The following is a 16052-nucleotide window of genomic DNA, read 5'->3' as shown; positions in this document are numbered from 1 at the left end:
CACAACGCTACGTGTGGCCTGGCATAAACAAAGACTGTGCCCAATGGACCAAACACTGCCTGGAGTACCAGAAAAATAAGATAACGCGACACACGGTCACACCAATAGCTAACATCAAGACACCATCACGACGATTCAAACACATACACGTCGATTTAGTCTCTCTTCCTGCCTCAAAAGGACACAGCTGGTGCTTGACCATCGTCCACAGATTTACGCGATACCCAGAAGCAGTTCCACTGATCGACTTGAGGATCCCAACAGTAGTCAATGCGGCTCTTTATCACTAGATCGCGCACTTCGGCATCCCCCTGAGAATTACATCTGACCAGGGCGGTCAATTCTTCTCAGACACCTTCAAGGAGCTTACGCGAATTCTGGGCACCGAGAGGTTGATGACGACGCCATTTCATCCTCAATCAAACGGCATGGTTGAGAGAATACATCGCCAACTGAAAGAAGCACTGCGACGTCATGGCGAAGCTTGGTACGACGCACTTCCCCTTTTACTTCTAGGGTTGAGATCCGCGTGGAAAGAGGACCTTCAAACGACTCCCGCCTAATCAGTCGTCATGACAAATACTTCGTCATTTGGTACAAGTCCGCAGGATTGGGTAACTACAAGGCTACACCGATCTCCAACCGACCGACGTCAGGCGTCGGCGTCGGCGTCGGCGTTTCGACCGACTGAAACCAGCGTACGTACTGCCGGAGGACATGGACCAAGTCCAAGGACAGCCTCCACCGCCAGACGTACCTGAAGAGCCTCAACAACAACAGAATCAGCCGCAGCCGAGCACGAGCACGGCGAACAGGACTCAGAGGCCGAGGAGACGCGTAAACTTCGCGAACAAACCGACAATCCACGTCTATACTGTCTAAATTTCCTCATCAAAAAATTTTTTTTCACCTGCTTATTATATTTCACCTATTCCGAGATTAATTTTTTTTGTTGAAGTGCTGAAAAACGACCTTTTTTTCACTTAAGCAGGGAAGTCATGTAGCGTCTCGCTACACACACACCACCGCGTAACACACGCACGGATACAACACGCTGAGAGACGATTGGACATCGGTGACATCATCGCGCTCTGTCACGCGCCCAGTATAAAATACCTCTCGCTCGCACCTATTGTCATGCGTATCCAAATTCCCGTCTTACGCGATTTAAGATAGTCAGTAGAGTCTAACACTGACCTCCGATCAGATCACTTTGATTATTCTTTCTCTTTTGTATATATATTCTGAACGTCTTGATTAAACTGTAATTTAAATACTAATTACATTTGTTAGTGAATTGTTACATCCCTCAACAACCTCAATTCCTACAGGAGGGAGGTGAATTGACGCAATCCATCATACATATTCCATGTGCCGGCAAAAATTCGGAGAATTCTTCCATTTTTTTGCCTCATTTGCGACAACATTTCAATGATTCATATTTTTCTCAGCAATGGAAAAAAATTTTTTGAAACACTATCAAGTTCTGATAATCAAGCATGGCTACTTTTCATATTTAAACCATTTTGGACCTCTATAGACCTTCTGTTCAAATAATTCTCCAAAATTGAATGTTATTCAAAAATTCCGAAGATTTTATACATGCTCTATTTCATAGATATTATGTTTCTTTTCTATTTTTCATAGAAATCTTTAACAGAAAATTTTGGCTAGTAATAATGCATAAATTTTCATCATTCTATACAGTGTGTCCTGTTAAGATAGTTTCAATAGGAATCCCACGGCTGGAATAACGATTTGGTATAGATAACTATTTATAGAAAATTATTCCATCGAAGTTTTATTGGAAGGTCGAAATCTATCTATTTTTTTTATTTAAATATTGGTGATTTATGGTGAAAAAAATGCGCGGAAAAATTGCGGTAGTGCTCATTAATATTGTTGGAAAACTATAACAAAAGTCGAATATAATTTCTAGCAAATGCTCTGGATTTTTTTGATAATTTGTTTCATATGTGTAATGAAGGGTGACAAAAGGACTTAATTCCTAGTTCTGTTATCGAGAATATCTCAGAATGCAAGAACTAGGGGGATTTTTCAAAGGATGTTCTACACACTTTCCGCCAAAATTCACGTTTTTTAAATTTTATTTTCCTGGCAAATTGTCGAACGGATTGACACGAAGAAATAGACCGTTTTTGCGTTTTGTCACCCTTTGATGACTCACGAAAATGATCGCACTACCATGAAACTTCGTGAGTCATTAAATAATGACAAAACGCAAAAACGGTGAATTTTCTCGCGTCTTTCCGATCCATAATTTCTCAGAAAAATAAAGGAAACACGAATTTTGGCCAAGAGGGTGTAGGTTCCATCCTTAAGGTTCTCTTCAGTTGAGAAAAAATGAGAGCTACAAGGAATGTTTTCACCAATATTTTACCAGAAATTCATTCATATCTACCACATGTTAATTTATCAACGATGAAAATGACCATTTCCTTCCGTATACTTGTACCTGCACAGTGCGGTCAACTCAATACTGTCAAAACTGAAACCAAATGCCGCATGCATGCGGAACCTAATGATATCAATAATCGTGGCTGCAAAAACCTCAAAATGGAAAATAACTGTCAAAACTGATTTTTTCAGGTGCGGATCCCTCCCACTCTCAGAGTTTTTTAGGTCTTATCAACACTCTCCCACCACTTTAGACACCAGCAAACGTTACTGTAGGCTCACTTTCCTTTTCCAAATTTGTCCTTATTTTTCGATGTAACAAAGAAAAGTGATATAAAATTTTTGTTTACTTCTGGAACAGGCTGTGAATGCTGGAAAGAGTCTTGAGTCCACAATTCAGCATACCTACACTCCCCTAATGAATCTGGTTCCCTCACAGCAAGCTGAAAGAAGGTTCAGGACTCAACAGGCCAGTTGTCACATTAGAGACTTTCCCCACGCCACACTGCCCACATCAGCATCATTCGCCTGAGCAAACTCATCAAGGTTACGATCTCTCGAGAAGGGTCAGTAATACCAACAGTTCAACCTGGAAATCAACTCAAGATAGTACTTACGAGGTATGCCATATCTTTGTACTGCAGTGACCATGGTCAACCCTCCCACACATCGAATGTGGTATAACATTTCTATAGAAATCCAAAATCGTAAGCACTCAAAACATTTCCAATTGTTGATAAGAATTTAAATCCACCAACCCGAGTGGAATATTCAATAATAAAATAGAAATGGCTCGTTTGAACCAGCATTAGTTAACGAATTCGTCAGTTGACAAAATATGTAAATTTTGATAGATTATTTTACACGGGGGCGTATCTCAAATTTTTTCCAGGAACAAAAAATAATAATCACTCAGATTCAGATAAGAGAAAACTCAAATGAGGCTCACAGGATAAATAAAAAATTAGTCTTCGCGTTAGATGTTCAACAATTTATGACCCCCAGGATATGACTGAATCCGAAGATTAATTTTACCCTAGAGTTTATTTTCTCAACAGGGTTGCGCGCAACCGGCCCAATATGCACCGACTATAACTGTTAGCACATTGTCATAGGAGACTCAAACTTTTTTTGATATTTTTGTATATTATCTTATTTGCTTGAATATGATGATATTTTTTGTAGTCAATGTTGAAACAGCTAACTTTTCTCAAAAATCAGAAACGTTGGTCTAATATTTTCCCCAGAGACTGGAAAATTACAGAATTTTTCTAGAACTTGAATCATTCAGATTTTCGGAAAATGAATAAACCTTCATGAGCCGAAAGTTCGTATGGATAATTTTCAATCTCGGTATATTTTCCAGTGTTATATTTTTAAACTGCTCGACGTGAACTGAAAGATTCGGACAAATAAAATGGGACCGAAAAGATTGTAGGGTTTCACTAAAAAATTTTGATTTTTTGTCAAACGTGTTTAGTTACACAGGAACTGTTTTTCAAAATTTTTGCAATTAATTGTATTTTTTCATTGGAAAAGGAAGAAAAATAAAAAAAACAAGGAGAAGAAATTCCAAGCAGACACTAAAAAAATCTTGCCAAAAAGTTGGGCTCAGATAAATCTGGATCATCTGAAATATGGAATTTTTTTCATTCCCCGGGGACATGTTACGATCTTTTAGCTGAAATGCTTGAGAAATTCCAAAAAATTGTGCGTATTCACTGCACTTTTCACATTTTCGTTGTTTAGGTTCCACAGGTGGTGGCCCTTGATCGTTGGCTAATGCGAAGTCCAGAATGTAATGAGGTCTATTCGACGTACAATAATTATCATCGCCTCCCTGACTATATACGAAGTCGTTTCGTACACCTGATTTTCCAACGAGAATTTTTGGGTAAACCTAAATATCAACGACTACCTCCAGGACGATTACTTCAGTTAGCGAACGAAACTGAGAATTTATTTCCCAATGAGAAGGCGGGAATTTATTACACACCCTATGTGACCACGTCTCCAGGAAATTTCAGTCCTGCTAAGGGGAAACTACTCACTCATAACGACACACTTCTGAAGAAGCATTCAGGGTCGTCAATGAAGAGAAAACGTAATGAGGACAAGAGTTACACTACAATTAACTCAGGTATAATTTTTTCTTCGCAATTTGTTTTGTGGTTCAGTATTCCATTTCTCCATTTCGATTAATTGGATTAGTTTTATTATTAGTCATGTTGAGTAGAAGACGAAGTCTTTGAATCGACCATGTTAGTTTAGTGTGCGTTTGATCCACTGCAGTTGTTGGGAATAATATTTATTTTCATTATTCTTCCAACAATTTTTTACTGCTTGAAAATAGTAATTTAGATTATATCTTTCTGCTTGGTGCTTCAATTTTGTCTTTTTCCTCCTCATATTCTTCCATTCTTCATCAAGCTGATTAACGGTTTCATAAATTTCTCCCTTTTTGGAAGGATGTTCTTTCAGAATTAGTCGGGAATTTTCTCATATTTCGGTGAGATTCCTTTAATTTTTTTTATCCATTCAGACTTGAATTCTCCCACGATTAATCATTTTTTGTTCTACAATCGATAATTTCTGAACAAAGAACACTCTTTCATGAGCAAAAATTCAATCGGAATGACATATTCTATTAAATAATTCAAGAATTCGGTTTCCGGTTCTTTCTATTTATCGATTCCCAAATTCTTGTCTGTTCCTTCAGGGATAGTCATCCCACAACTTCTCAGGTCCTTCGTATACACGTGCTAATTTCACAACAAGTTGCTTTCTCATCGAACAATCGTCAATTCAAAAGTAAATTATTTTTTTTATCCCCAAAAATTTCAAGTTTCTCACGTGTAAATGTGAATTATGTGTTCAAAATGACTTTTTGTCCTGGAAAATTCCAAAATGAATTCTCATAGAATCTTTTTGGATTGTGCGATTTTTTTAATAGAAACTTATGCGACAACTTTGATCCATTTAGATCTTCAGCTTCAATTTTTTTTATTCTTGAACTCTTGTTTCTTTCCGTACATGGTTCAATTCTTTAGATTTCCACGGAATCTTGTGCATTTCCTTCTTGGAATCATGTACATTGAATAAAAGAGATAATTATTCTTTTATGAGATGGAAATCGTCAATTAAGAAAAATCAATAGAAGTTGTCCATTTCAACTCAATTGTTCCATGTAATTCCCATTTTTTCATGAAGTGGGCACTTCATCGAGACGTTTATCACATAGTTCCACTGAAATTTCACGGAATTCAGTCATTGAAAATTCGAAATTCTATGAAAAAATCAATGGAAACTAAATTTTAGTTCAATTGTTCCATGAAATCGGAAATTTCTCCTTAGGCATGAGGTCCACCTCCTGCTTCAACTCTTCAACAACCTCAACTCTTGCTTTAACCCCTCCCTGAAATGCTTCGACTCACTCTCCTGCTCCTCCCTGATCTTCATCGAAGCCAATCTCAAGATCATTCTCAGCTGTTCTCTCAAGTATCTGACGCTGCGCTCAAACCTTTTCTCCTGCTGATCCTTCGTAAGCACCGTTTATCTTCTGCAGCACCTTCAACTCCCGTGGCCCCTGCTTCCAGAATATCTGATCATCATAAACACGACCATTCTCATCATCTTCATATGTGATCTTTGACGTTTAGTCCAGTCGATGGGGTTTCAAAAGAGGGGTTTTCTCTGACTTTGAAATTGAAGACTCCGATTTCGATGATTTTTTTTTACTGTTTGATATGGCTCCGGGAAAAGCAGGAATTTGTTTATTCATATAATACCTCTTGGGTGACCCTGGTTTATTTGGAATATCTCGAAAACTATTGAGAAGTTATTGAGACATGCAGTGTACTAAAGTTAGCTAAATCTATGAAGAATCGAATGGTTTTGGTATCGGTTTCTTCTGGGTAAAAATTAAAAGTCACGTGGATCACAGAAATTTTGCCTTTTTTCGCCTGTTACTATCAACGATCGAGACTCAAATCCAAAATCATTCGATTCTTTATAGATTAAGCTAACTTTCGCACACTGCATGTCTCGATAACTTCTCAATAGTTTTCGAGATATTCCAAATAAACCAGGGTCACCCAAGAGGTATTTTTTAAATAAACAAATTCCCGTGATTTTTTTACCGCATTTTTTCCCGGAGCCATACCAAACATTAAGAAAAAATCATCGAAATCGGACTCTTCAATTTCAAACTCAGAGAAAACCCCTCTTTTGAAACCCCATCGACTGGACTAGTTGTCGTTGTCACCACAACTCCATTAATATGAAACTTTCTCGTTCGCTTCCTCGTTTTTTTCTTCAAGTTCATTATCTGAATATCCTGCTTCGTACGATTGGTTGTTAGCACTTCCCTGATGTAATCAGACTTTTTTCTCAATACAACTTCATCATCTACCGCAGCAGTCTGTCGTGGATCCCTCACCACGTGGCTCTCCTTGTTGGAGCCCCTGCTATCCTGGCTGATTTTCGTTGAGATTGACTCAGCATCAGACCTGTCAATACTCTTATTAGGAGTATGAGACCTGGTGGAACCAGAGTCACTGTGGAATCTGGACCCTTCATAACTATCTGGTGACACTCTCTTCTCCTTCTTGACCTCCTCAATCTTCTGGTCCACTCTCTTCAGTTGTCCATTCATCTGTTATTTCAACAGTTGCTCCCTTCACAATCATCTTGGTGTCGTCTCCACTATCACCAGGGGAAGGAGACCTAACATTCCTTTTATTCAAGACTTATGAGTCCTTCACCTGCTCATCTCCAACAGTGACCACAGATACATGACAAGTGTCAGCAAGTTCATCGACAATTGGAGTGAAAATAACCACTTCTGACTCATCTAGCTCCTTTCCAATGTACTTTGGACTGTCTGTTACGACTAGTGGCTGCTCTTGGGGTGTGTATTCCAGGGAGTCTAGACTTGTGAAGCCAGCGTCGTCGATAATGAATCGCTTACTTGGGTTTTGTTGGTCTAGGTGGCGACAATGACTACTTCTGAGGTGGAGGAGGTTCTCCTTGGTGGTGGGGTTGATACAGCGGTGTGGGGGGGGGGAGCGTCACCACTGTCACCTAGCTGATATTGAAGGCTAGGCTGTTTGATGGGTCTGGAGAGTCTGAAGTTATTCAAATTGTTGTTGAGAATGCACGTTGATCCACTTCTAGGGATTTTGTTATTACGAACACGTCGTTCTTCGTGATTTACTTCGGCTTCTGATGGGGGTGGAGGTTATCATTGAGATGTTCAGGGGTGCTGGGTCTGTTGAGCTTCGATCCACTGTGTCGTTTGGGGGAAGTTTGGGGTGAGGAAACTGGGCGAGGTCTAGGGAGTCGTCTCGATACGAATCGACACTTCTGCTTTTTCTTATTTCAGTCTTGGTGTAGTCGGTTTGGATATTCTCGATGGAGAGGAATTTCAAGGGCTTTTCTGGGGGATATTTTGGAGTCTGGGAATTTGTCTGGTCACATGAAGATTCGTTTTTCGAGGACTGCATTAAGGTCCTCCTTGATGGAACGACGCCTTGCTTCCAGGGATTTTTGGTCCTGGGAAGGCTTGTCCTGGCGAGGATAATCTTGCGTGATTCTGGGGCATGATTTTGATGAAATTGGGTGGTTAGGGCAATTAGGTCTCATTTTTAACTAGTTGGGGAGAGGAAGAAAGGTACAATGGATTCATTTCCATCCATTTATTAATTTTTTTTCATGGTTGATATGGGTTTATTTTGAGAACGAGTGGTTTGAGAAGAAAATGTGAGAGAAAGTTTTTGTTGGAAATTTTATCACCTACAAAAAAGTATTATTCGAAATACAGCCTAAATCTCCATATTAGTCACGGTCGACTAACTCAGCCATGTCCGAAAATCTCCGTGAACTTTCGGGTCAACGGACACAGGTCAGCGCGGCACCCGGAAGAGTCAGTAGTCAGTAGTGCTAACGTATCGTTACGATAATGAGCTAGCGTATTCAGTCAATCAGTATTCTAAATTTAATATCTTTGTTCAGTACATCAACGTGTTGATTAAGTTCAGTATAATTTCAGTGACTCAACGAGATAAAAGTGACAAGACAATTATCAGTGAAAATTAGACATTCAACAGTAAATATACCAAAGAGTGTAAAGCAATAGTGACAAGTGGTTCGATCCCACGAAAATATATTGAGATTTTTTATAAAACGCCTAACATAATTTTCCCAACATCTCCCTCCACATTTTCATCCCACATCCACCCTAACCCTAGACATTCATCAAACAGTGGTCCTTCGAGCCGGATTGTGGGTGAAAACGTGTGTAAAGTGCTGTGGAAAATTTAAGGGACGCCTCGTGTCCAAAAAACATTCGGGGTTCGCACGGGCAAGTCAACGGGAAGTTCCAGAACATTCGCTTTGTTTACACCCGCAAGGACGTCGGGGTAACAAAGGACAAAGTGAGAGTGTCAGTCTCGGAATTCGGGAAGGCTCGGGAGTGACGAGTGACGCTGAAGCCCACCAACGCTTGGCCACGTGCGCCACGCAACAGGCGACTCACCTAACTCGGCGGTCGGTAACTCACCTAACTCGGCGGTCGGTAACTCACCTAACTCGGCGGTCGGTAACTCACCCAATTCAACAGCCGATAACTCACCTAAACCGTCAATTTAGCACAGACAATCACCATGGCAGACGACACTAAGGTCAACGAAACCAAGGAAGAAACTTAACAACCAGGGAGCGATAGTGAGGAAAGCGAGCAAGTCACTCAAGAAGAGGAACTGCCAACAAAAAATGAGGCAGTTACAATAAAGCCAATCACCACTCCTGAGAAAACCAACAGCCCAAGTGGAGCGTCAGGATCAAAGGAGCCCGCTCAACGAAAATCAACGCCTGCAGCTTCAAGAATAGCACTCACCATGCAACAGGAGGGTCAATTAAGACTATTAACGTTCAAAGTAGAGACTCTGATGAAGATATATCATGTCCTCCCGCAGGACGCTGAAACCGAAGAGGACCTCACCCTAGAAGAATTAGACAGGCACAAGGGGATAATTGAGTCAGAATGGACCGAGTATTTTCAGATTTATGCCAATCTAGTCGAGTTTCTTCCCCCTGATTACGAGTATGTCAACGAAATGATCCATGAACGAGATACCACGACAAGACGACAAGCCCTGATGCTCATTGCTCGGCTGCAGGGTCAACTGGCAAGAAAAAAGGACTCAATTAGCAGCTCAACGGATCAAAGCCAGGCAAATCAGCTGAAGCGTCTTTAAATCAAGCCATTCGATGAGAAACCGGAGGAATGGAAGGAGTTCAGTGACCTTTTCTTGTCACTGGTGGGAAATGTCACGTCAATTCCGCCAGTATAGAAACTGGTGAGACTTAAGGGATGCCTGAGACGTCCTGCCGCAGCTCTCCTCTCTACCTTTCAGGCCAAGGACGAAAACTACGAAAAGGTTTGGAAAAAACTCACCAGAAAGTACGAGGACCCTAGACTCATCGCTCAGTCGCTATTCAACAGAATCCTGACGCTGCCGAAAATCACCCAAGCAACAGAAGAGAACCTCAGCGCCAACGGAGCAGCAGCATTGGAGACCCTCGATCAACTACAAGACGTGACGGGGTTAACGACGGAAACCATCGTTGAACAGCTGATAGCCCATTTACTGAGGAGACCTCTTGATGCAGAGACACTCAAGCAGTGGGAACTAAAGCTGGGAGACTCAAAGGATTTCCCGAGCCTTAAGGAGTTCATCGAGGCCTGCGGCAGAGGGATCAACGCAGGTGCCAAGCTGCTATCATCAAAGGAAATCAACGCAGCCACGAAGAAGTCAGCTCCAACAAAGAAAAGGAGCACCTATACAGCAGCAACTCACCAGCAGGAAATTAAGGAGCCAGAAAGACAACTTCCAAGGAACTGCTGTGCCTACTGTCAGGACAAGCATTTTATCGCATCCTGCCAGAAGTTCATTGAGCTCACCCCAGCGAAGAGAAACGACGTCGTTATCAACAAGGGGCTGTGGTTCAACTGCTTGGGGCCATACACGAAGGCCAAGTGCATGTCGGATAAGAAGTGCCACAAATGTAGCAGATTTAACCACACTCTCATCCATGGAAGGATTTCATGGACGATGAGCCCGCCTCTAGCCCGACGCACTCCAGCTTAACCCGTCCAGACTGCCGGAACATCCAGGCAGCAAGAGGATCACGGAAACAGTGAGTGAATGAATTCAATCGCAATAGCACACTCACCATCTCATTGATCATTCCTCAACATTAGAATCCAGTACATCACCACCAGTAGCAGTGAACTTCAACAACAAAATGATCAATGAGAAAGCAGAGAATATCAACCACGAAAATCACCAAGGAGAAGCAGATCAACAGTCAGTGCTGTTGGCAACAGCACGAGTAAAAGTAATATCACCGAGAGGATTCACGACAAAAGCCAGAGCACTCATCGACCAGGGTTCAGAGGTATCGTTTATCTCCGAACAATTAGTTAATCAACTGCATTTACAGAGAAGGGCATCAACAGTGGAGCTAGTGGGAATTGGTGGAATTAATTCAGGACACACCAGAGGAATAGTTTCAGTCACTCTACAATCGAACAGTGGGACTCATCAACTGGAACTCAACGCCCAGATTATAAAGAAGCTCACCGCAATAATTCCGTCATTTTCATGCTCATCAGCGAGGATNAATTGGTGGAATTAATTCAGGATACACCAGAGGAATAGTTTCAGTCACTCTACAATCGAACAGTGGGACTCATCAACTGCAACTCAACGCTCACATTCTAAAGAAGCTCACCGCAATAATTCCGTCATTGTCATGCTCATCAACGAGGATCTTCAGCTAGCCGATCCCCATTATTTAAGGCCTGGACCAATCGACATCATACTAGGGGCTGACAACTATGGGCGGATCATCATGGATGAAGTTGTCAAGTCAGAGCAATCGAGAGTAGTTGGCCAACGCATAGTGTTCGGTTGGATACTATCCGGACCAATCGAATGCACAAATTGTTCAATAAAGGTATCTCTATCAGCTGTACGAGAATCTTCGAATGAACAACTTCTAGAGCTTCTCCAGAAATTTTGGGTCCAGGAAGAACTGCCAAACGAGAGATCATTAACATCAGAGCTTTCACCAAATGAGTACGAGTGCGAGATGCACTTTAGAGCAACTCATAGCAGAGACAACACCGGGCGATACATCGTGAGACTGCCCTTCAAAACTTCAGCAGCAGCGCTCGGAGAATCGAAATTCAAAGCAGCACGTCAACTCAAATCGATCGTGAGTCGACTCAACACAGATCAAGCATACTCCCAGTTGTACAGAGAGTTCATCAACGAGTACGCAGCACTGGGGCACATGAGAATAGCACCAGAGACTCCAGAACCCGTGCCAGCTTACTATCTACCACATCACGGGGTACTGAGAGAGGAGGCCATCACAACGAAGCTGAGAGTCGTATTCAATGGCTCCAGCCCCAGTTCATCAGGTATGTCAATTAACGATATACTGTATTCTGGTGAAAAATTACAGAACGATGCAATGGTTATCCTGACTTGGATGAGGAGGCACAGGCTCGTGTTTGGCACGGATATTGTCAAGATGTTCCGCCAGATACGAGTTCAGCAAGATGACTGGGATCTTCAGAGAATCCTGTGGATCGATGAGACTCAACAACCAGTCACCAACCAGTTAACGACAGTCACCTATGGACTAAATTGTTCTCCATGGTTGTCGTTACGTGTTCTTCAACAACTAGCAGAAGATGAAGGGCACCGCTTCCCAGCAGCAGTAGAGACACTCACCAGAGGTCGTTACGTTGACGACATTTACGGCGGTGCAGAAACAGAAGACGGTCTCAAGGAGATCGCAACGCAACTACAAGGGCTTTGCCATGCAGGAGGCTTCTCTCTACAGAAGTGGAGCAGCAATTGTCCAGAGGCTCTGCATGAGTTGGGCCTATCAACTGACGAAGAAATTATCCAGTTCGAGGAGTCAGTCACCAAGGTACTTGGATTGTGTTGGCATCAATCCACCGACACATTCCGGTACAAATCAAAGAATTTCAATACGACGTTAATCATCAAGAGAGTAGTCTCTTCAGAAATAGCCCAGATTTTTGATCCACTGGGATTTATCGCACCAGTTGTCGTCCAGGGAAAGATTCTCCTACAAGATCTTTGGAGATTGAAACTAAAATGGGATGATCCTCTTCCAGATGAGTATGTTCAACGCTGGAAGACATTCCGAGAGAATCTCAACGACCTAGACAGAGTAACTGTACCTAGATGGCTGAGAATTTCAACAAAGACACTCAACATCTAAATTCATGGATTGGCAGACGCTTCAACGGTAGCCATAAGTGCAGTGGTGTATATTCGCACCAAAACCATCAACGACTCGACATCAACAGTACTGGTATGCGCGAAGACTAAGGTAGCACCACTCAAGCGCATGACCATCCCTCGACTAGAGCTCACAGCAGCTCTTCTACTGACTCAGCTAGTGGCATCAACGAAGAAAATGCTCCAACTCGACCAGGTAGACACCTATCTCTGGTCTGATTCTTCAGTAGCACTAGCTTGGATCAGGAGCCACGCATCAAGATGGAAGGACTTCGTCCACAACAGGGTCGTTAAGATCCAGGAAACTCTACCTGGAGTCATGTCAGTGGAAAGGAGAATCCAGCTGATTGTGCCTCCAGAGGCATATCACCGAGCCAGCTAGAAGATCATCAACTGTGGTGGTCAGGACCTGAGTGGATCAATCAGGATCCTGAAGAATGGCCACAATCATCAATCGACGCCCCAGCCATGGACATCCCAGAAGTGGCCAGAGAAGCAAAACCAGTACCAGCACATCCAGTTGANGCTATCGACAGATTCAGGAGGCAGCCAATGCCCCCGGGACCTGTCTTGACAACAAGAGAACTCAACGACGCGAGGTTATTTTGGGTAAAGATAACCCAACATCAATACTTTGGGCCAGCCATTCGAGTACTCCAGAGAAATCACCAACTACCGAGAAATCATCAACTAGCCAAGCTGACACCCACACTAGACAACGAAAGGATCATGAGACTTGGGGGACGCCTCAAGAACTCGCAGTTAAATCCAGACGAAATTCACTCAATAATCTTGCCTCGCCAGTCACGCCTCACCACACTAGTCATTGAAGAAGCCCACGGCAAAACACTACACGGAGGAACTCAACTCACCTTGGCCTACACACGTCAAAGATACTGGATAATCGGCGGCAGAGGCACAGTTAGAGCATATATTCAACGCTGTGCCATCTGCACCAGACACCGAGAAAGATAGGCCCAGCAACACATGGGTCAACTACCAGCAACGAGAATTTCACCAGCAAGAGCATTTCTCCATACAGGGGTGGACTATACAGGACCATTCCCCATCCTCAAATGGAGACCAACGAATGCACAACCAGGGTCAGTGCACATTGCAGTTTTTGTGTGCTTCACCACATCAGCAGTTCACCTAGAGCTAGTCACCAGGCAGACAACGGACGCCTTCATCGGAGCCTACAAGAGATTCACCGGAAGGCGGGGTATTCCAGCTGTCATGTACAGTGACAATGCCACTACCTTCGTGGGCGCAGCAGAGGTCCTAGAGAAAATCTATTACCGAGCATCCAGAGAAAATCAGCAGGTTCAGGCTGCTCTCGCCACCAATGGGACTCAATGGAGCTTTTCACCGCCACGAGCACCCCATTTTGGTGGCAAGTGGGAAGCAGCCGTGAAATCAACAAAATATCACCTTAGAAGAGTCTTGGGGACAACAACACTCACATTGGAGGAACTCAACAGTGTCGTGATCCAGATAGAGGCCTGCCTAAATTCCAGGCCAATCTGTCCCATGTCAGATGACCCAGACGATCTCCAAGCACTCACCCCAGGACACTTCCTGATAGGTGAGCCTCTTCAACTGATTCCAGAGCCATCAATCATCGACAAGAACCCCAGCAAACTGCAGAGATGGAACCTGGTAACGCAGCTAACTCAACAATTCTGGTCCAGGTGGGCCAAAGAGTGTCTTCAACGACATCAGGCAATCTATAAGGACGCATCGAGAAGAGAACATCAAGGTTGGCGACATGGTGCTGATGATCGACGAAAATTATCCACCAGCACAATGGCCAATCGGACGAGTCATTGCGACACGCCCAGGAGCAGATGGGCTAACGAGAGTCGCAACTATAAGAACCGCAAAACAAGAGGTACCAAGGCAGGCAGATGGATCACCAATCATAGAAAACATCAGAACAATCTACACAGAGCTTGACAGACCAATCACCAAGCTTTGCCTACTGCCATCAGATCCACCACCTCCAGAGCAACCTCCAGACGATGATGCAGAAGAAGCTCAACAGGACTAGAATCACCATTAATTCATCATCCCCGATGATGAATTGCCCCCGGGGTGTTCGAAATACAGCCTAAATCTCCGTATTAGTCACGGTCGACTAACTCGGCCATCTCCGAAAATCTCCGTGAACTTTCGGGTCAACGGACACAGATCAGCGCGGCACCCGGAAGAGTCAGTAGTCAGTAGTATTAACGTATCGTTACGATAATGAGCTAGCGTATTTAGTCAATCAGTATTCTAAAATCAATATCTTTATTCAGTACATCAACTTGTTGATTAAGTTCAGTATAATTTCAGTGACTCAACGAGATAAAAGTGACAAGATAATTATCAGTGAAAATTAGACATTCAACAGTAAATATACCAAAGAGTGTAAAATTAAGTGACAAGTAGTTCGATCCCACGAAAATATATTGAGAGTTTTTATAAAACGCCTACTATAATTTTCCCAACATCTCCCTCCACATTTTCAGCCCACATCCACCCTAACCCTAGACATTCACCGAACAAGTATTTTTTACATTTTCTTGTAGACCCACTTGTTTCGTATATAATTGCGAAAATAATCGAGGAGTTTAACGTAATTTGTATTGATTTCATGAATTGATTCCACATTGGAGCTCTCAGTGTGTTTCAAGTCTGTCTACATGAGAATGTAGTAAACTATTGTCATTCATTTTATTTGTTTCATGTTTATTTTATTTTATCTTATTTTATTTGTCATTTATTCATTCTGATCTACTCGATACAAAGAAGTATCAATTATCATAATGATCTTCATCATTTTTCATCAAATTACAAATCAGAATAATGATGATAATAATAATCATCACCATTAACTCATGCTTTCATGAGTGTGGTCGATGACTCTTAAATTGAAAGTGAAATAATCCGCTATAATCCAAGAGTTCACAAGTAATGCTTCGAATGCTCTATCCTGATCGCAATTCGCGTCTTTTCCCTTCCTCAATAATTCATTTTTCGTTTCTTTCAACGATCTTGAACTACGCCCAGGTTTTCGAACTCCTCAAATATCAGCTATTCGTCCATATTTGTTCACAGGAAAATGAATAATAATGAGTGATAATCTCAATTCGAAATCTTTTCCGTTCCTGAAATGATTAATTTTTATGCAGAAAGTTTGCCTTCTGAGAACTTACAAAAATTGGAAACTGTGCTCCACTCTTTCGATGAGGTACGTCATCTATGGACAACGACAAGACGAGAGAGACACCATTACTTGGAGCA

The 16052-nt window shown here is 42.4% G+C and overlaps 1 protein-coding gene and 1 pseudogene across 1 annotated transcript; one reads left to right on the top strand and one right to left on the bottom strand.

Annotated features, from left to right (window-relative positions):
- Positions 1 to 5764: 5764 nt before the first annotated feature.
- Positions 5765 to 8061, bottom strand: LOC107041994 (annotated as a pseudogene).
- Positions 8062 to 11235: 3174 nt separating this feature from the next.
- Positions 11236 to 12744, top strand: LOC114841414. The gene has a single exon (XM_029126394.1). The coding sequence runs from the start codon at positions 11236 to 11238 to the stop codon at positions 12742 to 12744; it is 1509 nt and encodes a 502-aa protein (XP_028982227.1).
- Positions 12745 to 16052: the final 3308 nt, after the last annotated feature.

The sequence above is a fragment of the Diachasma alloeum genome, unplaced genomic scaffold, assembly GCF_001412515.2.
Source record: "Diachasma alloeum isolate Michigan unplaced genomic scaffold, Dall2.0 Dall_scaffold_00399, whole genome shotgun sequence".
NCBI lineage: Eukaryota > Metazoa > Arthropoda > Insecta > Hymenoptera > Braconidae > Diachasma > Diachasma alloeum.
The sequence above is the reverse complement of the archived record's forward strand: the minus strand, read 5'-3'. Positions and strand labels throughout refer to the sequence as shown.

What these genes read in the sequence shown, in the direction of transcription:
- LOC114841414 (XM_029126394.1), top strand. Translation starts at nt 11,236, where the DNA reads ATGCTCATCAACGAGGATCTTCAGCTAGCCGATCCCCATTATTTAAGG.